The sequence below is a fragment of the Maylandia zebra genome, linkage group LG1 (assembly GCF_041146795.1).
Source record: "Maylandia zebra isolate NMK-2024a linkage group LG1, Mzebra_GT3a, whole genome shotgun sequence".
Classification (NCBI taxonomy): domain Eukaryota; kingdom Metazoa; phylum Chordata; class Actinopteri; order Cichliformes; family Cichlidae; genus Maylandia; species Maylandia zebra.
In genome coordinates, this window is record NC_135167.1 from 17,686,224 (window position 1) to 17,712,453 (window position 26,230).

Consider the following 26,230-nt stretch of genomic DNA (forward strand, 5'->3'; position numbering starts at 1 on the left):
AACTGGACAGTACAAACACTGACCTACCTACAATTCTTTGGGAAAAAAAGTTAACATAAATAAAAATGAGGACCACCAGCAGCTTCAATATTTCTGAATTTGTATCTGGCAATGTTTATCATATGTGCGCTACACCCTACCACAGAAAACCAGAGAAGTCATCATAAGGTCTTTAAGTGGTTGTTCACTTGAATTTGGCTCTAATGCTAAATTTAACTCTGATTAAGTGGTTTCATACGCAAAAGATTACCGTATGTAGAAAAAAAAGAAGCTATTGACTGAAGTTTTGCCTTGCAGTTCACCATTAGTAGGTCTTATTTAGTCGTCTGTTCATGTGTGGATTTTGTAAGTAGAGAAAGGAGGGTAAATATCAAAAATGCACAACCAGCATTTCAAGTTTGTGCAGAAATTGGACATTTATTGGTGAAAACATGGAAACTTTGTCAATTTTTGCAAAATAGCCGTTCAGTTTTTTTTCATAAAACATATAAAAACAGAAGCATAGTAACAAATACGGGATCAATTATTACACAAACACCAGCAGCCATAGGTTTAATATTTTTATATATAATTATTAGTGTCACTATTATTACAGTTTTGCGACACACACACACACACACACACACACACACACAATCTGCATTAAAGAGACAAAAAAGAACAAAGCTTTTTACTGTTATTGCAGATAAGTACAACGAAATCTTTATGTATATATATTTGTCAGTCTTTCCACTTTAGGTATTTAGCTTACTGCACAAAAAAAATTCAGAATATACAGAAAACATAAATTAACTTTATTGGAACTCCAGCTTGCGTTTCTTCCCTGTGGACAACTTAACGCTGCAAGTACTAAAGTCTTAAGGAGGTGGTAAAGAAAAAATAAGATTATATATTTCATTTTTAACATTATTCAGTTTACATATACAATAGCTAAAACGAATTGCTTTTTAAAATCAAGGTATGGCCTCACTGATGTTTTAACTTATATGAAATTATGTTCTGCTTTGATTACTGCACACAGTCATTCAAGCAATTCATATCAAGTAAAAAGCAAGCGTATAGGACAAAGTTGACTGATGCAACATGGAACATCTGCCACTTGATTGATTCCTAAATCAAATTGCCCATAGAAACGACTCAAACTATGGCTTTTAAAGGAGCTTTTTCACCCTAATACATGGCCCATTAGCAAATGGCCATTCATCAAATTAACCCTACCTCGAGAGAGCTGCCAGCGTCTCAGAAAGTACAGTGCCACAGTGCTCTCTGTCTCCAGTCAGGACACACTCAGCAGCGCGTCCACTTTGCCATGACTGTGTTTACCTCAGGAATACACAAATGCAGCTCACTGCAGGCTCTATTAAGAAAACGAGACCAAACCTCTCCTGATCCACAGAACACAGACTGCTTCACCCTCTTGTGTTATTTACAGAATTTAGTCTCATTCCCTCGTAGTCATTTTGTAGATATTTTTTTTACTAATGCAGAATATTCTACGTTCTACATGCAGCATATGAAGCATGAATTATTTCTCTCCACATGTGATTATTCACAGTTTTTCTTATGAACATGAAGCAGTAAAGCTTGGCTCTAAATGTTCCTGAGAGCATACAAATGCAATAATCAGCACACTTAAAACACATAATAACACACACAACTATATTCTAAAAATTCACGAAAATAAACAGGTTTACCAAACCTTTAATTAGCATGAAGTTGTGTACTTTAGCTAGAATTAAGGAGCTTCAGGCCCAGCTGTGGTGAGCCTGATTACTTAATAATATGGTGATAAATGCAACTATCAATCAAAACCCCTGACAGGACTTACAATTCAGGAGAGATCGGCCAAAATAAGAGCTGCTGACTCTCTCATTGTGGCGGTGTGTACGGGGGTGTGTAAAAGGATATGCGGTGCAGTCAGCAATGAAGGTACTTGCACCAGTGCAATGACAGGAAGAAATAAAGTGTCACTTTTTATTTACAGAGCACAGCGGCAGTAACTACAGCTCTGTCTCGCAAACAACAGTTGTGCAATTTAAAAGCTAAAGTCACGCACAGTGGAGGACAACAATGACACTGTGGTTGAAACACTGGTGGAAGCCACAGTAAACACACCTTACAGTACACTGAACATAAAGGCTTCCTGAGCACAACACAACTGGTTTTGATGGCAATGATGAAGTAAGACCAGCGAACAGTGTTATGTTTGTCTTCCACCAGAAATTTACATTTCAGATTTCAATTGTTTTATGCATATCAGTAAAAATATGTCACCCAGAAACCCGGCTAACTTTGTACTTTTATGAAATATTTTCACACCCGTATATCGCTGTAGTCATTAGAATGGACTCTTTTTTGCTTTCATGTAATCTGCTTTGCTTTTAAAAATAAAAGAAATCACATTTATACATCAAGTATTTTAATAATCTTATAATTTTTTGGGATATTGTCCAACCTGGAGACAATTAGGAGGGTGAGATCATTTGAAATATTCAAGTAAAATGTTAAAATATGCTGCAAAGTAATTAAGGATTTTCAAATGTTTGCTGCTTTGTTTTTTCTTTTGAAAATCATCGACTGCAAAAACTCAATCGCATAAACTCCTGGTTCAAAACAATGCCAGGTGAAAGTGTAATAGCAGTTTTAGTTAGTTATTTAATACTCCTAAAAAAATATTTGTGAAAGATGAATAACACAGTTAAATGTGCAGTGATGAGTTTTAAAAACAGCTCTTCTTAAAAACAAAGTGAATGTGTGCGAGTGTAGGTTTTCGTTTAAACACAGTGAGGTGTGAGAATGATTAAAGTGCAATTAAATTAAACGTGGTCATCTCTAACAGAACACAAAAGTCCAACATATTAAGAACTTTGTAACATCTCGATGAGATGCATTCTGCTGAAATAATTATCTTACTTATTCTAACTGTTATGTTTCCTGAAATATGCCGTATCTCTCTCTCATACGCACACCTATCCCCAGTGACTACTACTTGTTTTGGCCCTTTTCTTCCACAAAGGTCTACTGTGCTTTTCTGCAGGTTGAAAGTTTTCACAGCAGAGATGACACGAAGCAAATTCTGGCTCTGAGGTAAATCACTGCAGCACTCGGGACTGCAGCTATTCTCTCTCACCTCGCCACTTTTAGCAGACCGTGGCTGATTTCCTTCCTTGCGTGACTCCAGAGTGTAAACACACAGCCAGAGTGACTCATCACTATTTCTCACTTCCACGGTCTGATATAAACACATGAAAAGGGTCAGGGGTCATTTTGAGGTGGTGAGTGGGTGGGTGGAGGGCCAGTATGTCTCTCCATCAGACATCTTCCATTCTCCAAAGAATTCACAGCTTCCTGTGGCCAAAGCCGCATGCCTGCCCACTCTAGCCTAGAGGAAGGAGAAAGAGAAACACAGTTAGGGAGAGAGATGGACGGACAGTTTGGGTGATAGATTGCCTTCTCTGCCACGCTCCTCTTCAGCAAAATGGAAAGAATGCAGTGGGGATGAGGCTGTATCTCGTTCCCCCATGACAGGACCAGAAAAAAGAGTGATGGCTAGAGAAAGGATGGAGGGGCTAAATCTGGGTTTGAGTGTATCGCAGAAATGAACTACATTGTGTTTTATGTGCTGGTAAATTGACTTATAAGTCTTGAAAACATTGTTTATCTGCACCTGCCAGCTAGTCTTTTGAGCACATTGGCACTTTGTTAAAATGAGATGCCTAAGAAAGTCCTGATCAGCTCTTGAAGCCTGCAGGGTATTTAAGGTGGAAGGGAGGGATAGCCACTTCCTTTCAGGCCCCAATCTGAAGAAGGGCCAAATACAGTCTAACATAAATCACTTTAAACTCCGCAGCTTTCGCAGTACCATTGTTATAGAGCAGACCAGCGGAAAGAGGCCGGTAGCAGGTGGAAATAAAAAGCCCTTTGACAACCATAAGGTAAGATTCTTCCCAAGATCACCACAACATTTACACAAGCCAAAGAGAGCAATGTCTGGTTGCCAGCACCAGGCTGGACACATATACACACCAATATTTAGTCAGCGAGACTCTCGTATACACTGATACATGAATACATGTATCAGTGGCATAGGCAGCTGCAAGAAGCATGTAAAAACAACAATGATGCAGCCACTGACTGCACAGAAAAGCAGACACAGAGCCAGACGGATGGACGGATTCACACTCTTATTTTTCTCAAGTCCAAACGAACATGTAAGTGGTGCGTTGAGCTTAAACAAACACTGTTAAAATAACATCTGTTGGCTTCGTTATAGTGGCTTTAAAATGTGGTTTGTTGCAGTTGAGTTTGGAGATGAAAGCATTATCAAATTCAGGAAGGGAAATGAACAAACAAACTGCTATTTTTTTCCTTTTCTTTCTTTTTTTTTTTTTCTTGTGCAACAATATTTGTTCTGTTATGTTTTTCTGTCACACAATTTGCACAGATTGCCACATAGGTCACACCCCCTTCATCTCAGAGCAATAACTTAGTCAAATCAAAACACACAGGCATCTGCCTTCACACACAGACACACACTTTATAGTGGTCTCCACTGAGGTTAAATTTCAAAAGATAAATAAATAGTTGGACTGCATTCATTTTTTACAGTTAAAAAACTCAGAGGCGATCATGGCCTTTTATTGTGAACAGATGTACCAAAATTTACCGAATCTGATGCCATTGCCCCTTGGAGACTTGGGCAGTGATTTGCAGTGTGCTGAGGACACTTGTTTGTTAATAACCTGGTCATTTTGAAATCATAGACACTTTCTTTTCAAGCACGCTTCCTCTCATTAAATGCAAAACTTCTGGTGGTGAGCCAATGAGGCTGTTAAAACCTCCCTGCTGTGTACACAGTTTTAAAAAATTACAAACTTCTCCATAGCACAGTGATCTACACATTTGCCCAACAAGAAAAAGATCCCTGCTTGACCTGGGAAGAGACACAAATCCCTTAGGAATTGCATCAGGAAAGCCTCCGCTGTATAAAACCTGCCAAATCAAACACGTGGAGCTACCCACTGTGGTGACCCCATCTGAATAAGGGAGGAGCTTCTTTATTTGATTTGGCTGTATGAAACATTACTGTTGTTTTGCATATTTTGTGAGCAGCTAAACTCAAAACATGAATGAAGGCGAACCTAAACAAATACAAAAATTCAACACAAAAAATGAATCTCTAAATAATTTCTAACAATTTAAAAAGGCTATTTAACAAATTAATTCACATTTTTCACAATATATAAATAAATAATTCAGACAGATGCCACCAGTTTACCCCCTTCTCTTATTGAGCTCTTGACTAGTCCTTCAGGGGTTACACTACATTGCACTTACAATATTTAAGCTTCTTTCTTCATTCCAGCCTCTCCCTGTCCTCTCATTTATTTCCCTGGCACTGCCTACCGCACCAACCACACCTCTCCTAACGGGTGTACTCATCTCTACTCCTCTCTTCACTTGGGATCACAGCCTAAACCTGGCAGGGTCTCTGTCACATGATGCCCATGCGCGTGATGCTTCGCTGGGACCCCCCTCCACTCAGGAAATGCTCCCGGCCTTTTTCCCACCCTAGTGTTCCGCTGTGGAGAGCTGGGCATTACAACTGAATCCAGTTACCATCCCAAAGCATTCCTGACTGATTCCAACCACTGCCTGGCAATGGGTTCCCACAGACGACAAGGATATGCCCTCATTTCAAGAGCACTGGGTATCAAGTTGTGAACTACCAAAAGCTGTTTATGGCAGAACAGAGGAGTTTGAGCTCCACAATAGGCAATTACAGTGCCCACTCATCCCCCTCCCCTTCATTCAATTTGTGGTTTGTCTGTAGGTGGATTCGGTTATGTGCAGATTAAAAATAGTCAACCCATTCCAGACAAAAACTGTGAGGGACATGGAACACACATTGCACAAACGATATCTCCCATTGTGGTGTACTGTTTGGGAATTCTTAATTGCTTTTTCCGAAGCAGCTTGCCACAGGAAAATCCCCCTTCAGAGTAAAGAAAAAAAGAGTCGGTGGGCTGTGCGTAAACACCATACATATTATGTAAACACATACGTATAAACCCATGTCGCCCCATGTGCACCCATCAAACTGAAATCAAGGCAATATCAAAGAAGCTAACCTGCAGCAGAGCCAATTGTGGCCTGTGTGCGCCCTCCCTCTCTCTTTTGTGTTCTCCGCTGTGGTTTCTGCTTCAGCTCTCATTATTGATGTCTTTGCCTGCATTAGACAGACCATGATGGACCGGCCCTGGGAGGTGTGCAGGACTCCAGGGTGGGGCACCAAACAGACTCGAACTCACTGTGTGGGATTGAGTCTTTTCTTTTTTTAAAAAATAGAGGGAGAGAGAGAAATAGTAAGGCCGTGATGCAGGAAAGCATCTAAAAAAATGTCATTTTTATGTTGAGCACAAAACGATGTGCAGCGACTTTTAAAAAATCCACCAGATAATGTCACACAAGAAACAAAAGATCATACTGCCTCAAGTATAATGCGTTTAATCAAGGCTTTGAATCAAATAGATACTTTTATCATGAATAAAAGCTAATTAACACACAAAGCAGCTTTGGATGAATCACACTGAGCCCTAAATTAACTTAAATGCAAAAAAACAGAACTATTGAGGAACACTCATGCATGATGACGACAAGTATGTCCTAGTTTAAATATTCTACGCATTTAAATAAAGCTTTACTAAAAGGAAAGTAAACAAATATGAAGACCACACACCATCACTCCCACTGAGGGAAACCGGAAACTTTGAGAAATATCACATGCTGTCATTCAATATTTTGCTAGTGTAACTGCTGCTTTAATCATCTCTTATTCACCAAAATAGCCAATCTTACTATTACTCTGACAAGCTTTGCAATGTATTGTTTTTGTAATTAAACTTTTGATTATAATGTTTTCAAGAAACCAAAATAAAATATTATTTAAAAAATAATGCATGAAAATCATTGAAAATTGACTATATTAAGGAACATTGTGAAATATTTTTATAAGAGAAATTGCGTTAATACAGAACTAAATATGAAAACAGCCACTGAGCCATTAAAAAAACGTACCATGAATGCTTTAACTTTGTAAATAAAATGTATATTGTGTGTCTATTGTATGCAATATACATTTTTAAATAATATTTTTCTCTTTCCTTTGAATTCTGCCCTTTTGACTTCCTTTTTAAACACACACACATCCAAAAAGTTACAAACTTACCGAAACACCAGTTTGCTGCTATATACAGGTATATAAAATTATGAAGCATTTTCCCTACAAGTACTAACCACATTTGGAAAGTCAGGAATTTGTGAAAGCTCCGGACCTGCCAAATTCTCCCCACTGCTGTCCTTCATGTCAAATTATGTGGTACTGCTTATAATCACAAAATAAACCAGAAAGAATTTTACATATGCTTTCATGCTTGTTTTTTCATTGTCTGAAAGGAATGCTTCGACATGAGGATGTCGAAAGAAGACAATTTAAAAAATTTTTAAAAAACAGGGTCAAATTTGCTTTTACATGTGACAAACAACTGAATCTAGAAGAAAAAGAAAGAAAACAGGAGTGGGAGTGGGCTGTCTATAATTTGACAATATGGCACACCAGGGACAGTTGCGGGAAGGCGTGTGAAGTGTCGCTGAGCAGCCTGGGGTTCTCACAATAGCGTTTTTTTAAACCAATGACTCATACTTTGGTATGATAACCTCTTTATCTGTTAACTGATAATGACAAAAAAAAGAAAAAAATGCTCCTTTATCCAACATATAAATCTAAAATGAATTACCAGATGACCAAAAGCTTAAAGGACTCTAGTACTAATTTTACAGTTACAGTATAAGATATTCTAACGATGCCTGGGGTTAATTTAACTAAAACAAATTCATTCAGTTCATGGTTTCAATCTGAATTCATGCTGTACGGTATTATTATCTCTATGGAGGACTCCCAGCTGTCAGTTTAAGTCTAAGGATAAGGTCACTGACCTGACCAACCTACTCAATGTTTATTGTCTGCTGTTTCTCCGAGTTGATCTTTTTGTCTCTGCTCTCCCCCTTTAATGCTCCCCTCTCTGCGCTTCTAGTCCTGCAGGAATTTTTTTTTCTGCAGGGGACCTTCCATGACAATAGAAGGTTATTATTTTGCTAGAATGCCCTTAGATAAATCGTGTTGTGATGTGGCGCTACAGAAATAAAGCTGAATCGAAGGAATTGATAACAACACAGCTATTAGTGCGGGTGTGAGGCGGATGCAGGCAGGTGGCTGTATGTCTCTATGTGAGACGTGACACCAGAATGTAACCGATGGGAAACTTAAAACAACTAAGCAAGGCTGTGTTTCCACACTCTTCCACGAATTCCAATTAAAATGATTGCACTGTAAAATTTAATTTTCTGATTAAATAAATCCTCCCCTCCCTTTTTGGAGGGAAAGGTAACACAAATTAACTGAGATAAGATTTACTTACACATTTTTATATCCATCAGACTCCGATATCTTCAGCATGACGCACAGGCTGGAAACATTGAGTTATCCTTTGATTTGTCAGTAGTGCTCATATAAGTAACTTCGGCTCAGTGTCATACTCTAGGGACCTACGGAAGCGCGATTGTGTGCATCCTTTTAATTTGAGCAAAATCAAACATTTCTATAAAAGTTGTGGACATCTCTGTCAGAATTGATGAGGTTAGAAAAAATATTGAAAACATGTCTTGATGAGCAGATTAGAGGTAACTACTTTTCTTTGTAGTACCGATATCTTATCTGGAAAATTAAATGATCATAAAGCCATTTCTGCAGCAGCTGATTACTGGAGACGGCAGTGCCCATCAAATACACTTCAAATCCACATAGTGGCCCAACGCGCGCAATCAGCGGTCTGCTAGCAATCCCGTCCCTTCTCGATCACATAAACACCACTTAAACGAAAATATACACGACCACCTACAGCGCAGGGAAAGTGATGAGGGGGTGCCCACTCCGACATTAGGACACACTGTTTTTAATTAAAGTGACAATGCTGAGTGAACTACAGGCGACACTGCAGAAGCAAAGAGCCAGAAACCCATCTTACACAGTTAAGAATACAAATTGTTTAAAAATGTTTAAAAAAAAACATCATAACCACATATATATGAATAACATTTCAATCGGATTACTTTTTTTATTTGGGTTATTAATGTTAGTCAATAAAGCATTAAATATTTATCAGAATTCTTATAAATGCGAGATAAACACTTTTATTTTCTACATTTTTCTCGAGCATTTGTGTGCAAAACTGAGAGCTCGGCACTATTTGTGCATTTAAAGAGTTGCTGACATTTCAGTTCTGTAGAACACGTAAAAATAAAATGGGTGTGAGAATAAAAAGTAAAGAGAAAAACCTATGTCGTTAAAAAATACGATAATTCAAACTCTGAACCAGATTCTCTTATTAACAGCCATTCATGTCTTTGTTAATTGATTTCAGCTCCCTGAGAGACTGAGGTTAGATCTTATTTTTTATGTGTTGATTCGAGCTCATAATAATTAAAAAATGTGTTTTTCTTTCTCAGATTTGCAGTCAGTTTAGGTCAAACAAACGACATTAATGGAAACATTTATTCATGTGTTTTTTTTGTTCGGTTTTTTTGCTATCCATATCTTATTCCCGTTTTCAAGTACTGTTTATAAAATAAAAATGTATTAGAAATTTTTGCCTATAAACTTATTTCAAGTTCAAGTCGGTCGAATTTACAGCCAGTTGATCGATTACTTGTCATACACTCCTTGAAACAAGTCCCTGCGGCCTCTCTGTGACCCTCCTTTACCATTAAAGAGGTAAACGGTTTATTAGTTAAAGAAAGAAACATTTAACCAAGTTATTGCACCTAATATTTTGAGAGTCTCTCTCCACCTTAGGCCTAATCTCGCCGAGCTTGTATTTTGTTCAGAGTCCAAATCAAATTAAGATCATAGCTTCCGCTTCTTTTAAATCTGTGATCCGCCAGGTGTAGGCATAATGTAATACTCGTGACAAGGAAATTATTTCTAACTTTATAATGTCAAGTCTTTCTTAGATGATCACGGCACCTCATTTTATCATTTAATCACGTAATAACAGATATCAGTAAGTTTCTGTTTTTTTATTTTGTGCGCAGTGGCAAGACTGAGCTGAAGAACATGGCAATGCTGCTTAGACTGAATTGGAAAATAATTACATTTTATATACATACATAGTTTTTTTTCATTATTATTATTATCTATCATAGGTGTGATCCTATGAAAAGTAGGCTCTCTTAAGTAAGAATGTGACAAACAAAAAATGTCTACGTACAGGTCAGCAGATTATCGTAACAACGCGATCAACCGAAAATCTGTTTCAGTAAATACTAGTGAAGCGACCCGGAAAGCCTGTCAGTACTGTGCGCTCTGCGGTGTACCTCCACCTAAGTGGACAAGCATTCCTGAGGATGCAGCGCTGTCAAATATTTCAAGATGCGACGTCACGGAAAAGTGCATGACTTCGTCTGCGACACAGCAAAGGGGAGGTTCTGACCTCGGATCTCCAGCCCCAGTGATGATGAACATAATATGCCACCTTTTAGGCAGTTTTGTGTGTGTGTGTGTGTGTGTGTGTGTGTGTGTGTGTGTGTGTGTGTGTGTGTGTGTGTGTGTGTGTGTGTGTGTGTGTTTGCATACCTGTCCATAGGAGGGGGCAAAAAGATTTTCAAAAATCGCTGTTTCCATTACATACAAAAAAGGACATTTCTTGTACTTGTACTGTATAATATTCCTGTATTCTTGTACTGCTTGTACTATGTGATATTCTGAGGGTGAATAATACCTTTAATCGATTTCTCCATTATGAAAATATATAACTTTGCACCGTGTGAATACGCAGCAGAGGCCATCAAACAGATAATTTCTTCTTAAACACAAGAGACATATCCCCTCAGCTATATAAATGCTTTTGTATATATAGATATATTTGCAAATAACCTGACTCTGAAGAGCGTGAGACAAAGAATGGTATGAAGTCATCAGCGGTAATTAAATGCAGTGGGCAGAAAGAGGACGGGAGCGCGCCTGCCCCTGGTGCGCGCTGGGTGGTCTGCTATGCTGATAAATGTGTGGCCCTCACTTCAGGCGATTGGCCGAACAGGCACTGGTTAAAACAATACTTACATTCACTTATCCGTGGTTCTAAATCTCCTCTGCAACAGTAAAATCTAACCTTGGCACAGCTATCACCTTTGGGCTGACAATGATTTTTTGTTTTTTTTACAGAGAATTGTTTTCTCGATTTCCCTTTGGGCAAACTACTTGGAACAAAAGAAAACCGCCCGCTTATGTTTTGGCACTGGGGAATTTAATCAGTAGGAACATTAATAAACCGCGCGATATTTTACTTATACACTGAGTTTGATTAAAATGTGTCACCTCAAACGGAACTCCTTGAAAAGATTACAGGATTTTTGCGCACAATGGAGTCGTCAAACACTGGTTTTACGCACGAACCAAAATACATATATTCTCCTCGTATTTATGTCCACGGTGCCAAAATCAACAGTCACGAACCCCTAAAAAACAATAACGCCGACAGCGAGCAGAAACACGCGCTCATCTAACTGAATTCAAAAGGTTGCAGGCTGCAGCTATCGAGATCTCCAGGGAACAATAACCAACCTACTGTCAACAGTTTCAGGCTATACTCCTCGACTTCCAGTAGCTCTCGCTCGCAATTTTGTGAGAGAGCAATAAAGCGATCTTAAAGTTGGTTTTTCAGTGTTGGAAAAAAAGAAAACAACCATTTTCCAAGTAAACTGTCACTTAGTGCAAGAAGGCAGAGCTTGATCCAAATTTGAACTCAACTTTTCTAATTGTCCTATATTATGTAACATAATGCAAATCGAACACTCTACGTCTCCTGCTGTGGGGATTAAAGAGCTGCATCACTAGTAATCCTGTGAAATGAAAGCCTTAAATCCACCTTACTTCAATTCCACGATCATTCGATGGAGAAGTGCCTGCAGAAGTCGATCTCAAGTCCCAGTCCGAGTTTCTGTGTTCAGAGTTCGGAGGAGCTTCCACCTCACTCCTCTTGCGTCCCCGCGTAAATATTATGACTACATTACACAAACAATATTCATGTGTTAAAACGTCCAGCATCGACTCTCCGAACAGGCAAGCATATCGCATCAGATTGAGTATTAGCTGATCTAACTGGGCTTTTGCTTGATTTTTTATTTAAAGAAGGCCAGGGAAAATGTTTACATTTTGCTGTATAAACATCCTGCCCATGTTCCTGTCTATCTTTTACAGAAATCAAGAGGGTGGTTTTGAATATGAGGGGCATGTTCTCTGGTAAATGTTTTCCATATACTAAAAATGTGATATAAAGTAGCTTTCTTTAAATCGTTTTAATTACAAAGGAGACATAACAAGGCTGCAGTCGTGTGGCTCTTGGGTTATGTGGCCTGCAATGGCGGGATACTGCTTGCAGGTTTAACAACAGATATGAGTTGTATAAATAGTGTTAAAATGATCATAACCCTAAAAAGAACATCGTATTAGAGAACAAGCAAAGCCAAAATCTGTATCCGAATGCTGAATCTAATGCATTCACTTAGTATAAGCTTATGCAAATCATTAACGGGCATTTGAATTTATTTGTGCTCTGAGGGATATGTTAGCGTATGGGTCCTTGAAATTAAATGTTATATGTGAGATATATTCTCTATTTCTGTGTAAGGACGGAGGAAAAAGAAAGATTTCACTGAAAAGTGAACGCACACAGATGTGCAAGCTTACAGCCCACCACTTGAGTAGGAGGGCAATCGGGGAACTGGGCGGGTCCCAACATTAGGATGACCAAGACATACAGCTTCCAATGCGCCGATGGCAACAGATAAGTAAAAAGTGAGCTCCTCGGACGCACGACAACACACCAACTGAAGTGGAAAGCGGCTCCTGTTCTTCTCTTTATCCCATTTCGGGCACTGCGTACAAGGCGGTCCGGCTTCAGACTGCTGCAGGACTGAATCAAAAGCAACAGCTAAGAAGATAATCGCGCCTTCGCCTCTATCGCCACTATCATTATTCGATTTTTTTTCTTTATGACACAAATTTAGTACCTAACTTACTATTTTTTATAGGTGGAAAAGCAATTCTGTTTTTGTTTTCCGTCTCGAAGATTAAATTTAACTAATGACGGCAGAGGTTCAGCAGCCCCCAGCACAGACTCCTGCCCAGAGCAGCCCGATGTCTGCTCCGGAGAAGCCACACGGACAAACGGTGGTGATGGAAACTGCCTCCTCCACTACGAAAACCAAAAAGACAAACGCAGGGATCCGACGACCAGAGAAACCACCTTATTCCTACATAGCTTTAATAGTTATGGCTATTCAGAGCTCTCCAACAAAACGCCTGACCCTCAGTGAAATATATCAGTTTCTACAGAGCCGCTTCCCGTTTTTTCGGGGCTCGTACCAAGGATGGAAGAACTCCGTGCGTCACAACTTGTCCCTGAACGAGTGCTTCATTAAGTTGCCCAAAGGCCTCGGTCGACCGGGGAAAGGACACTACTGGACTATTGACCCGGCTAGTGAGTTTATGTTCGAGGAAGGCTCCTTCAGAAGGAGACCCAGGGGTTTTAGGCGCAAGTGCCAGGCGCTGAAGCCCATGTACAGCATGATGAACGGCCTGGGATTCAACCACATCCCCGAGTCTTACAACTTCCAAGGGAGCGGCGGGGGCCTTTCCTGTCCGCCCAACAGTTTGTCTCTGGACAGTGGGATTGGGATGATGAATGGACACTTGGCAGGTAACATGGAAGGGATGGGTCTGTCCGGACACTCCATGTCACACTTGTCGACCAACAGTGGACATTCCTACATGGGAAGTTGTACAGGATCCACTGGGAGTGATTATCCCCACCACGACAATTCCGCCTCCCCTCTGCTCACCAGCGGAGGAGTCATGGAGCCTCATCCCGTATACTCGAGTTCAGCCTCTGCGTGGGCTCCAGCCCCTTCGGCCTCATTGAATAACGGGGCTTCCTACATCAAGCAGCAGCCTCTGTCCCCCTGTAATCCAGGAGCGAACCCACTGCAGCCAAGTTTGCCCACACATTCACTAGACCAACCATACCTGCACCAGAATGGCCACAGCACCACAGATTTACAAGGTAAGTTTATATATGTGTGTGTGTGTGTGTGTGTATATATATATATATATATATATTTAATTTTCTAATTTAAAAAAAAAGCGCAAAAGGTTCAGAGAAGCCGGGCCTGATGATATAAAGAACATTTGCGAGCTATGACAAAGATAAAGGAAACGAAAGATTTTATTCAAATTAAGACGCTTTGGTTATTAGAGGATAGAGACAGAGATGATATACTGTCCACATATGTCTGTGGTTTACAGAATTTTATTTCACATATCATGCGCCAAACTTGGGCCTAGTGGAAATGTTGAGTAATTCTGAAGAGCATCACACTGAAATGCGCCGGATTTATTCTGCAGTCAGTAAACATAAGGCTTATCTGTGCTGTGCATAATTGAGGGATTGGAATTAAGGCTATTAAGGAAATGATACAACACAACTTAACCACTTTTTTCGTAAATAAAGTTCCAGTATTTTGTGAATCATTAAACATAATAAATCAGGTTTATTAAAATAAAACCCAGACAGAAGACCAGAGGGGTTCAAACCTCCTGAACGTGTGGTATTAAAAAATAATAAATCAAGAGATGGTTGAAAGAGTCTACCGGGAGAGTTTAGAGTCACGCCAATCTGTGGACAAAAAAACTAAAAAAACAAGCGCGGTTAGGTCCAGCCTGCCTTGCCTCGAGGCTCTCGGTCCTCCGGGACTGGCGTGCAAAGGGGCCACTGTCAATTAGCCCTGCAAGCCCGCCTCCCCTTTTGACAATCTTTATCGGGTTTACTAAATGGACTCTGGCCCTAAGAGGAATGCATGCATTTCAGTTAGTATAATAGAGTGAAGCTCAATTTACAAATATAAACTTCTTTCTTACACAGAATATAAAGTGCCTACACATACAGCAATCTTTTTGCGGTAAAATATGGTAGATATAGAGCATATTATTATTATTATTATTATTATTATTATTATTATTATTATTATTATTATTATCACCACATATAACAGTTTTATTATTAGGGTTTCCAGAACGCATAGCGAAGGTCTGTAGAACTGGATAATTCTAGTATCAGCAAGATTACCAATCAAATCGTGTTGCAAATAACTTGTAAGCATTTAAATAACTTTTTATTTCAGAACTATAAACAACATTTTTCTTAACTGGGGGAACATAAGGTAACATAGGTTACTAGCCTTCAAGTACATTACATTTAAAAGTGACCCTTTAAAATTATTATTATTAGTAGCATTTCCATTCATGTTTTAAATGCTTTTTTGCAGGTATTCCTCGGTACCATTCCCAGTCTCCCAGCATGTGTGACCGAAAGGAGTTCGTCTTCTCGTTCAACGCCATGACTTCCTCAGCCATGCACTCACCGAGCAGCGGCTCCTACTATCACCACCAACAGGTCTCCTACCAGGACATTAAGCCCTGCGTGATGTGATGTCCTCCGTGGACAGTCTAGAGACTAGAAGATGGTGTCACAGACTTGAGCCATGAAGCAAAACGGACTGAAATGAACAACGAATGAGTAAACTACCACTGAGAGGCATGCCCCAGTCCTGGAGAGTGCTCACTGCTTCAAGTAGATTGGACTACTTCTCTGTGCTGTTACACACAGCGACAGAGACACGGAGACAGGCCAATTAGAAAGCAACCACATAATAATATATAATAATAATTAAAACAAACTCTTTTATGCCATCTTCATCAACATCGACCAGCGGGGTAAAGCGTGGGCGTAAGACACCCTGCTGTTGTTTGGTACTTAGTCCTGCAGAGCGGATGACTACCACTTCACACTTTTGTTCTTGTGTATTCATCTTGTTAAAGTAGGTCAATGTTTAAAAAAAAAGAAGAAAAAAAAGAAAAAAAATGCACACTTTTCCCCGTCTCATGTTTTTACCTTTTTTTTTCCTTTCATTTTTTGGACTTGCATACAAATGTTAGATTCTGAGATGAACAATTATGGACGTTACATAGCCTGTATAATGTAAGTCCATATACTGTATACTGTGTAAAAACAATGACGGCACTTTTTGAATAACCTATAAGCGCAACTTTCTTTTTATTTATTCTGTAGGCCTATATTTTAATTTCAGGCGAACTGGCCAAGGAGTTATATGCTTTATTGGCAATATTTGTCAGAACGCTTATTATTTGTTTTAAAATGAAAAATTGAGGATATATTGTAAACACTGTTATGTCTTTTGTGTCAGCTATATGTAGACCATTACTTTCAGCATTGTATACATTGGTAGAAGAAGTGGGGGGGGGGGGGAGAGTCTAGCAAAGGGTCCACCAGCGAGGGTTTGTCTTTAGACTATATTACAACAAAGCATTAAGAAATAAAATATCTTTTCGGCTCTTTAAGCCGGCAATTCCACCAAACGATATCCATTTCGATTTTATCGCACACAGACAATTTTCGGGGGCGATGGTCCTGCAAGCAAACATGCCTTGTAAACAGATGCAAAGACAGTGATCCTTATTGCATAATTAACCCCAAATTAGCTTATTTAAAGATGGGAAGCTTTTTTTGTGTGTGTCCAATTCTTCAGCAGCCTTCTCGTGTAAATGTATATTATTGCAATTCTTTAATGTAAAGCGATGGTTCGTTTATTTGGGGTTTAAAGCACAACCGGTACCCTCGGTACTACAGACAGTTGTCACTGTGGTGCAGTTAGGTCTTCTATTTCAAGCAATTACTGCAGCAGTCTGTTGTTTTCACCTACAGTTGACGTCCAACTTTGAAAATTAGAATTATTAGAAGAAACTAAACTTTTCCCAATCCATTGGTCGACTGGTGAACATTAACAGTCAAGGGTTTGAAAGGTTAATCGTAACATGTCTTCGATCTGTTGAGAGTGTGCAGTAGTTAAGGCGTAACAAATCCGAGGCAGAGATCTCACACGCGTCTGGTTACAGGGTGAAAACCTGCAGCAATAAATTGCGCTGATCTAATTTAAGGAGCATAACTTTGTAATAATTAGTTTTGGAGTGTTCCGCAAAATGCGTAATTGTACAACAGAAAATTGGCCTAGGAAAATGAAAAAGAAAAAAAAAGTAGGGCCGATTTTTCATAAAGAAGAACATCTTTATTTCTCATCTAAAATGAGTTGTTTTTGTTACATAAAATAGATATACCACTCATGATACTGCAAAGACAAAAATAATAAGCAGTTAAAAGTACTCATAAATAATACGCATAACGTGTATTGTACTGTGTAAAATCCTGGTTATCTTATCTCAGAGTCAAAATATTTTAATTTTACAGATGCAAATTATTATAAGGGACACGTTTTTTTTTTTCTTTATCAGATTTCTGATCCATTAATTATAACTGTTGTTTTTCGACATTCACAAACACGCATGTCTGTGCGGCTTAAAACCAATTTGGCAATTTTTTCATCTGAATGACCGCAAATCATTAAAAAAAAAAAAAAAAAAAAAATCCGGACGTCGTTTCTTATTTTAAATTTCTTCAAGTTTCAAGCAACATTTATGGCGTTTAAAAAGTTGTTCCTAATGTAAGAGTATGGTGGGTACAATCTATTAAGTGCATCAACACAGTCAGTGTAGATTAATCCGATGCTCATGCTTGTGATTTAGATTAAGTAAACCAACTGCGGTTTGAGGCCTTTTGTTATCTTCTTTAATCTTGACGGTTAAGTCATGTTTGCTGATGTTTGTGTGTACAACTACATCTTTACAAGGGGATGTAACATGCTCCACAGTGATACGCTTTGCAATCTCACCACATGACCACTGACTGAACCCCAGTAAAACGAGCATGCCATTGAGCACAGGGGTAAGCAGGCTTAACAGCAGTGGAACAGAGCATTAACAAACTGATGACATTTGCCAAGGTTCAGTGCTCTGGAGGGCTGAGGGAGAAAGATGGCGTTCCACAGCTGTTCCCTGGCCAGGGCTGGATGACAGCTCCATAAAAAGCCAGAGGCCTGGTACTGTGCAGACAGACACACTGCTTGTGTCCCAATCCTGCCAAGACTTTAGTGCAAACAGGACATCTATGGGTTAATTTCTTAGGTAATGGCAGTGCAGCTACAGAGACAGGTGTAAACAGAAGAAAAAAAAAAAAAGAGTCATTGGGCAGGTTATCTAGCACTTGGGTTTACAGAAGTTTGAAGGTAATGTTAACAGACACATTTTCCAAACAGAGAATAAGAAAAATGTCACTCTGCAAAAATGAATTAATCTTTTAAAGTTTTCTTTAAGCTTAAAACTATTTCAAGTTTACAAGCTGGCATTTTATATGTTACAACTGGGTGAAACACATCAAGTTTTATGAAAATCCAATAACGGGCCTGAAATATCATATTTAACCACTAACAACATAGTTCTGCCTCTTCACGAGAACGATGGTTTGAGGTGGTGGGGAACTTCAGAGTCGGATCTCCAAATTCTGCAAAACCTTGTGAACATTTATAATCCATCAATTTTCTTTTTTGTTTGTTTTTCATAAAAAGACACTCAGTGTTAACGGGTACAGTCAAACGCTTTAGTGAAGAAATAAGTAAAGTCATGTGGAGCAAATTTATCTAATATTGAGGGCAGCATCACTCTCTCACTGGCCCAACCACACCAAATACAATGAATAAATTTGTATTTAGTCACTATAATGGTGCAAATATAACTGTAAAAATGAACGCTAGCTAAAAAACAAAACAAAAACAAAGAAAACAGAACAGCAGCAATAGAGGCCTTTAGCTCTTCCCCTGTTTATCGTTGTAATCTGCCTGTTTTAGATTTTCATGGTTAAAAAAAAAAGAGAAAAAAGAAAATCATACAGTAGTAGAGACTATCCAATAATCCCGTGTTATGTACAAGAATCAATCAAGCCAAGAAAATCACAACTAAGTCACGGTTATTTGTAAACTCTTTACATTTCTGTAGTCTCATTAAAGTTCATTAAACTTTAAACACTTGGAGTCTGTTCACAAGTTCTGTAAATCTGGATGAACTTGGACAATGAAAAAGACAAAAATGGTCAAAGGTAGAAGCCTGCGTGGCTAGACTTTTGTTAGATGATGAAATGTTATATTTTACTCCCAGTTTTGTGACTCAAATGATCAAATGTTGTGACTTGCCACACGCAGGTGCCATTTTGAACAAAACGAACCCATTTTTAAACAAGTAGGATGCAGACAAACAGGTCTGGCAACATCATGATGTGATAATACTGACAGCTAGTTTTGAGAAGGAAAAAAAAAAAAAAAAAAGCACTAGCCTTTTTTATTATTTTTTTTTAAAATTATTGTATGGTAGCAAAAGCACTGCATGCAGTTTGTAGACTGAAAGAGAAAATGAGTGTTGTGTTTCTAAGAATCTCTGATAAAGGCACTTTGAAGAGAAAACGATTGGGACAAATTTAAAGAAAGAAAGCTCCTGTAGCCCACTTAACAGAGCATATAGCAAAATCTTAGTTGTTATAGAATTTGTCTGGATTCAAATCAGCACAAGGTTCACTACTCTCATAGTTTCAGGTGTTGTTAATATTTAGTCATGCCTGCTAGGTTCAAATATGTTCTCTTCTAATAAATCACATTTTTGTTCATATTTTTTTTAAAGCAAAAAAAAAAACCAATCAACTCCTTTTATGGTGTTTGCAGTTGTCCAAAACTGTAAACAACTTAAGCATTACATTAGGTATATTTCTTACTGCTTTTACTGCTCAGTTTTTTCTGTGGCATCACTCTTAGCATCTGGTGCTGATACTTCAGACTTCGGAGCCGCTGCTGGTTTTGGTCTTCTACTGGATTGTCCAGATTTCCTGCCTCCTCGCTGGCTCTTGGCCAGTTCAGCCTGCAGACTGTGACCATTGAGAGCGAGCCCCTGCAGAGCCTCCAAGGCCTGATCTGCAGAGTGGGGGTCACTGTAATCCAGGAAGGCCCTGTGCTGAGCTCCCTGCCAGGTGAGTCTCAGTGGAGTGGCCTCCCTCTCTCGGAGGGCGGTTTTCAGCTCACTAACACGCAGCCCAGCAGGGATTCCTCCCAGATAAACTGTTGTCACACTCAGATGGAGCTTACGCTGAGATTTGACTTCATTTCCACCCTCTTCTGGGACCTGCTCCTTTGTGTTCCCTCTACTTTTTCCCTTTATTGTCTTGCCAATTTCTTGCTCGTTACCTGCCTTGCCGTCTCCTCTGCTTTCTTTATTCATTCTAGTCAGATGCTGTCTGGCTTTTGGTTCTCCCGCTATTCTTTTTTCCAGTCTAGAGTCCTGGCTGGATTCTCCCTCAGCATCCTGCTGTGTGTTTGGCCTCAGCCTCCGTCTGGTTTGCCTTTTGGGTTGACTGGCGTGCAGACCAGCTTCTGCCGCAACAGGCGCTGCCCCCAGTGTTACATCCTTTCCAGCTTGTTCTTCAAGAGCACGCAGCTTCTTCAGGATGGGGATCTTTTGCAGCTTTTCTGTGTCCAGCTGAAGACAAAACTGGACAGACTCAGTAATGCTGAAACGAAAAAAATGTGTCTCACACAGCATACAAACAGACCTGCTCAGGGCCGATGCAATGCACCTATTCATAATAAAGAGAAAGCTGATAGCTCCTCACAGCCCATGCTTAAAAACCATCTTAATACCAGCAGGATATTTCACTTCCCAAGCAGTTAAAAATAAAGACTGCTATCTTGATTTGTTGGGTCTTCAAGTGTCTTGGCAGACTTTGATGCTGACCAGTCCTGTAAAGGATATACGGACCTATTGTTTTTACACTGGCCTGTTTGACCCGTCATTCCCCTGCCCCTGCAGAGCCAAGGTGGCTGGGCAGAGAAGCCTTTGATGATCAGACGCGGCCTTCCTGTCTATGAGGTCACTGGGTCCTGTTTACTTATATGCATGTTGTAAGGAACCCAGAGGTTACACACAAACTTACCACATAAGAAAAATAACCTTTACCTATGTCTAATTAAAGATAAATTATCAAGAGGAAAAACACATTTCATCTTTGTGCCACTGTCAGTAAATCAGAAGCTGTTTATGGTCCAGGCTGATTTAAATACAGACGATGATGTGAAATGAGTGGTAAATAAGACTGATAAAGCACTATAAATATATCAGTAAAATTCCCAAGATAAAACAAACTAATTAACTGTGTTTGTTTTTTAAAGTAAACAATTTTACATAAGTGTGCACTGTACACACCATCCATAAAAACTAAAACTATTTTTTTTATTTCTAAGAAATAAAAAAGAAAATAACTGGAATTTTTTTTTTTTTTGGGAAAATGGCATTATTACAGTAAGTGCACTCAGAAGAATAAACAATGCTGGATAGACCGTCCTCCAGTGAGCTGTAGGTTTTCTATGTGTCCACTAGAGGGCAGTGTTACTAAGGAAACGCAACATTTTTGTCATGTAACCAAAGCAGCGCATTTTCCTATAAACTCTATGTTAATATTTGATCCCATGAAGTAATTATAAAGACTCATGTGTGCTAGTGTCATATCTCGTCTTGTCCTAAATTGTAGAAGAGATTAGTACAAGCTAATGTATACTTTCTGAACACAAAAACTTCAGTTGTTTTTTTTTTTTTTTCCTTTTTTAAATTTAGTGTTGGGCATTTACTCTCCCTCTAAATGCCGGTTTCATTATGTTGAATGACAACAGGGGTGGAGACCTGATCAAACATTCATGAAAAACATACTTTCAGAGCAAGTCATCTTACTGGAACATCCATATTATCAGATTATTGACTGAAAAACATTTTTAAAAGGTGCAGGATTTTTCCAATAACATTATTTTTCAGTAATGGAAATCCACATACTAAGAGCGAAGCATTAATCACAGATGTTAAGTCTTTCATAGATAAAGGCATTAACGTCATAATTTTTCCAGTGTTCAAATCAGTTACTTTCAGCTATGCTTTACTGAACGCTTTTTTGTATGCCCCTCTTCTAGATAAATCCATCACAGAGATTTGAGGGGAGACACGAGGAATGACATGTATCAGGTCAGGCCAGCCTTGACCTCTCAAAATCAAGTTGACTATGAAATAACTACTATGCTTTACACAAAGCAAAAACAAGCACACTCAGGTTACCTTATTCCAGATGATTCCACATGGCTTAGGCAACTGGCAATCTGTTTTAATAACTCTGGTCGGTGTGAGGATGTAGTCTACAGTCAGGTCATGACTTCCCATTAGATCTTCTGGAATGTCCATCACCTGAAAGCACAGTTATTCCTCAAGTATTCAAATTACTAATGCTGAAACAACAAGTGGGAGGAAAAAAAACTCTAAACTATGTCTGTTCATGTCAGTTCGAGCTGCACATCTTTATTTAAAACTGTATTATTCCTCATTTTAATACCAACGTGTTCTTTAGCTTTGTAAAAAGGGACAAGCTGCTTATTGCAAAACAAGATCCATAAAACATTTGAACTGCTCAGTGAGATCAAACTGAATGCGCAAACCAACCTGGCAGTCATGGACAACAGTAACCACCACAGTAGACTCATTCACGGCACCGATTGAAGCCATCATTCCATACTCCAAGTCAGCAAAGCCTTCTCCTTTTCCAATCCGAAAGCCTACAGCGGAAGGCAGAGAGGGAAACTTAATTTAAAAATGTATACTGTGCAGCTTACGAAATCCTTTTGGAGATTTGTAAACTCCTTTATACTGCCTTACAGTAAAACATGTGTTTCGCTGCAGTACTGCATGAGTTATCTTGGGCATTTTAGAAATGAGGATCACCATGGAGTGCGGTTAGCAGACAATTTACATGGCGGGAAGAACACAGGAGAAGCCACAATAAGCAGAAGGGATCTGATTACGTGCATCTGCCTCAATCTTATTTCTGCTCTTTTTCCTCTATGCTGGCAGAGTGTGCAGAAGTGCCTCAATAGGCTTAGACACGTGCAGCAATCACGATACCTTTGTTCCATTCTGCTTTCAGTCAGCACAGCCTCTCATCATTTTCCACTGTGTAGTAAACAAGCCTTGCATAAAACAATTTATAATCACCCAAGTAGTGATTTAGGAGAATCGCTATATAATAACAGACTATGTTGTTCATTACTCAGCTAATAATTGTAAATTCATGCTTGAAAAAGCAGGTTTTGCAGCACATGCTGCCTTTTCCACCTTTAGAGGTTCAAGGAGACCTATTGAGCTCATTTGCAGCATAGTTTTCCTCTTGGACTGCAGCACAGTTGACTAAACTAACCTTGCTGCAGTCTCTCCGTTCATAATCTCTGTGACACCATTTTCACTCGTCTCCTTTAAGCCACCTTTCAGCTGGCTTATATATACCCTAAACTCATTGGCTGAAACTTTGGCCATGTTTAATATAAGTATCCAACAGTGTTACTATTGTATATATGAAAATAAAGAAAAAAATTGTTTCACTTTGAACTGAAAAAATATTGTCTATTCTGCAATAATAGACAGTAAATTGCACACGTGGTTCTAACTACTATTTAAGGAGTACTGCATTTTCTTTAGATTTTATATATTTTAGTGCATGTATGGTAAACTTGGTCTTGAATTCACTGCTCTGTTGCTCTCCCACAATCATAAATCATTTAGGTTACCAATATGAAACTGAAATAGTATCGTGACATGGTGTATAAGTCACCTTTCTCCGACACCGCCACAGAACCAACCACCATCAGGTCAATTTTAATTTTTGCATCCAGGCCAACAGGTACACTGAAGTCTTTCACACCCTGGAGATGGTTTGAAGGTTTCAGAAGAAAGAAGAAAGAAAATCTAATTATCATTATTGGGAATTTAAAGAGGAATGACAATGCTGACAAATAAGAGCAAACATTAGTACATTTATACCTGAGAGGAAGAACATATGCGTAGTTGTTCTTTGCTAGCCCCTTCAGGTGGAGTAATCCTATTGAAAAGGCCTGTACGAAGACGAGGAGTTGGGACCAACAAAGTTTTCCGTGCCTGCAAAAATTATTTCAGTAAAATGTTAAAAATAAATAAATAAATAAAAATAAATTAAATTAAATTAAAAAAAAGATCCTGAGTTATTTAATAGGACTAGAAATTAAAACTGAGCTGAATAAAATCAGTGGAGTGATGGCAAAATTACAAAAAACAAAAACATTTAAATTTAACTGATGCAAAACACTGATGTTGCTGAAATGTGACTTTACAAAGAACCTACAGGATATTATACAATAACTTAAACAATCTTATGTAGCAAATTCTTGACCACAGGTGCAAACTCCAGTTCTTGAGGGCCGGTGTCCTGAAACTTTTCCATGTGTCCCTGCTGCAGCACACCCGAATAACATAAGTAGGTCATTAGCAAGACTCCATAGAACAGGGGTGTCAAACTCCAGGTCTCGAGGGCCGGTGTTCTGCAGGTTTTAGATCTCAACCTGGGTCAACACACCTGAATCAAATGATTAGTTCATTACCAGGCCTCTGGAGAACCTGAGGACATGTTGAGGAGCTCATTTAGCCATTTAAATCACCTGTGTTGGATCAAGGACGCATCTAAAACACCCAGGACATCGGCCCTTGAGGCCTGGAGTTCGACACCCCTGCCATAGAACTTGACTGCATGCCGAGGTGGCAATTCAGCCATTTGATTCATGTTACAGCAGCTCATGAGTGAATGAACATGGTGCAATAAAAGTACTTTTAGAAGTAAATTTTTCCAAACACTTTACTTCAATTTACTTGAGCAGGTTCAGGGGTTGCCACCTCAGCATGCAGTTAAGTACTATAGAGTGTTGCTAATGACCTAGTTAAGTTATTCAGGTGTGCTACAGCAGGAACACATTTAAAAGTTTCAGGACACCAGCCCTCGAGGACTGGAGTTTGACACCCCTGTTCTAGACAGTAATAAAACAGTCTAAAATTTCTCATTTAAAATTCTGCTTGCATTTAAAAATTCAAAAGAAAATCATGTAATCCAGCCTGAGGCACTCTGGTTCTTGGTTTTTTTCCAACACTGCAGTGCTACCTGCAGCACTGCCAGCCGAGCACCCTCCAGAGGTTTGTCAGGATCCACCTTCACCTCAGATGTGTGGATGAACGCCTGCAGCTCCAACACCTTGGCGCAGGCCGCAAAAGCACCCTACAGCAGAAAGGAAGGCATCTGATCATAGGTTCCTCGAGTCAACTTACTTCCAAGGTGATAAAGCGTGCCTGCTGCTGGGGTCTGTCTGGGTTAACTTTGACTGTCTGGCTGGACTTGAACTCCTGCAGGCCTGCAAGGCTGTAACATGCCTTACCTGCACCCTGGTCAATAGGTGCACAGGAAAAGACATGTATGCATGCACAGAGACAAGACAGCCATTAGTGATTCAAAATTTAAGAACATCAGTCAGAAGCTGTGCTGGTACCCTGAGTGTAGCAAGAATTTCACCCCTACAGCCCTTATTATTTTCTTCAGTTATTTATTTACTTACTTACAGTACTTTACATATAACCCAGACAGTCACAGGCTCAGATTTTTCCTCTTCTTTCTTTTTTCAAGTATATATATTTTTTTTAATTCGAGAAGGAGGGAGGAAAAAACTGGAGACTAGTGGCAGAGGTTGACCTGCCAGTGCATTGATTTGAATGAGAACTGCGCTGCAGCTCTTCAGCTAAACTGCTTTAACCTGCCTTGAAATTTGGGATTCTGTTGTGGACGGGCCTCGGAAAGTTTGCCAGATTCTTTTCTTCTATGTAGTCCCAAACTTTCTGACGAATGTCCCATTTCGATCCTCCTGGAGAGAAAATTGGAGTTTAACATAAACGCTAACCGAAGCAACATTTACGTTTTCAGCATCACATTTAGCGAATCGACGACTTTAACAACAATTTCAACGGCAAAACAAACGTTTTACAAAACACTTGACCTACCCGGGTTGATTTTTATGACGGGATCCATCGCTTTATTAGAGCCACGGGTAGGTTTATTCTACAACACTCGGATGCACTCCACGCAGTAATATCGTACACGTGAGCTCTGTAACATAATACTAACGGAACAGCTGCTTGTCAATGTTTATCATTGCTACGGTGGCTCAGAGGGACGATCCTAACGAAACGCGAAAGGGAAAGGTGGTTTTGAACTTCTAGGCAACCGTAGTC

The 26,230-nt window shown here is 39.3% G+C and overlaps 2 protein-coding genes and 1 long non-coding RNA gene across 9 annotated transcripts; 1 reads left to right on the forward strand and 2 right to left on the reverse strand.

Annotated features, from left to right (window-relative positions):
- Positions 1-390: 390 nt before the first annotated feature.
- Positions 391-12,372, reverse strand: LOC101472862 (uncharacterized). Of its 4 annotated transcripts, none has more exons than XR_190892.3 (3): positions 11,987-12,372; positions 6,132-6,331; positions 391-3,382 (listed from the first exon to the last, which is right to left on the reverse strand). It is a non-coding gene; the product is annotated as an uncharacterized LOC101472862 (long non-coding RNA). The 4 variants fall into 4 exon arrangements; XR_013097292.1 differs by lacking the exon at positions 11,987-12,372 and adding an exon at positions 10,326-11,980 and having other exon boundaries at positions 6,132-8,604; XR_013097289.1 differs by lacking the exon at positions 11,987-12,372 and adding an exon at positions 8,478-11,980.
- Positions 12,373-12,884: 512 nt separating this feature from the next.
- Positions 12,885-16,695, forward strand: foxf1 (forkhead box F1). The gene is made up of 2 exons (XM_004539389.4): positions 12,885-14,177; positions 15,439-16,695. Exons 1-2 carry the CDS (start codon positions 13,199-13,201, stop codon positions 15,600-15,602), a joined length of 1,143 nt encoding a protein of 380 aa, XP_004539446.1. The 5' UTR covers positions 12,885-13,198; the 3' UTR covers positions 15,603-16,695.
- Positions 16,696-17,797: 1,102 nt separating this feature from the next.
- On the reverse strand, positions 17,798-26,187 carry mthfsd (methenyltetrahydrofolate synthetase domain containing). 4 transcript variants are annotated; one of them, XM_012920466.3, is made up of 8 exons: positions 26,000-26,187; positions 25,760-25,863; positions 25,113-25,226; positions 23,969-24,082; positions 23,760-23,850; positions 22,598-22,710; positions 22,220-22,345; positions 17,798-20,599 (listed from the first exon to the last, which is right to left on the reverse strand). In XM_012920466.3, exons 1-8 carry the CDS (start codon positions 26,025-26,027, stop codon positions 19,847-19,849), a joined length of 1,443 nt encoding a protein of 480 aa, XP_012775920.2. In that variant the 5' UTR covers positions 26,028-26,187; the 3' UTR covers positions 17,798-19,846. The 4 variants fall into 4 exon arrangements, with proteins under 4 accessions (XP_012775920.2, XP_012775926.2, XP_023010041.2 ...); XM_012920472.3 differs by lacking the exon at positions 25,113-25,226 and adding an exon at positions 25,277-25,390; XM_023154273.3 differs by lacking the exons at positions 25,113-25,226; positions 25,760-25,863; positions 26,000-26,187 and adding an exon at positions 24,354-24,505.
- Positions 26,188-26,230: the final 43 nt, after the last annotated feature.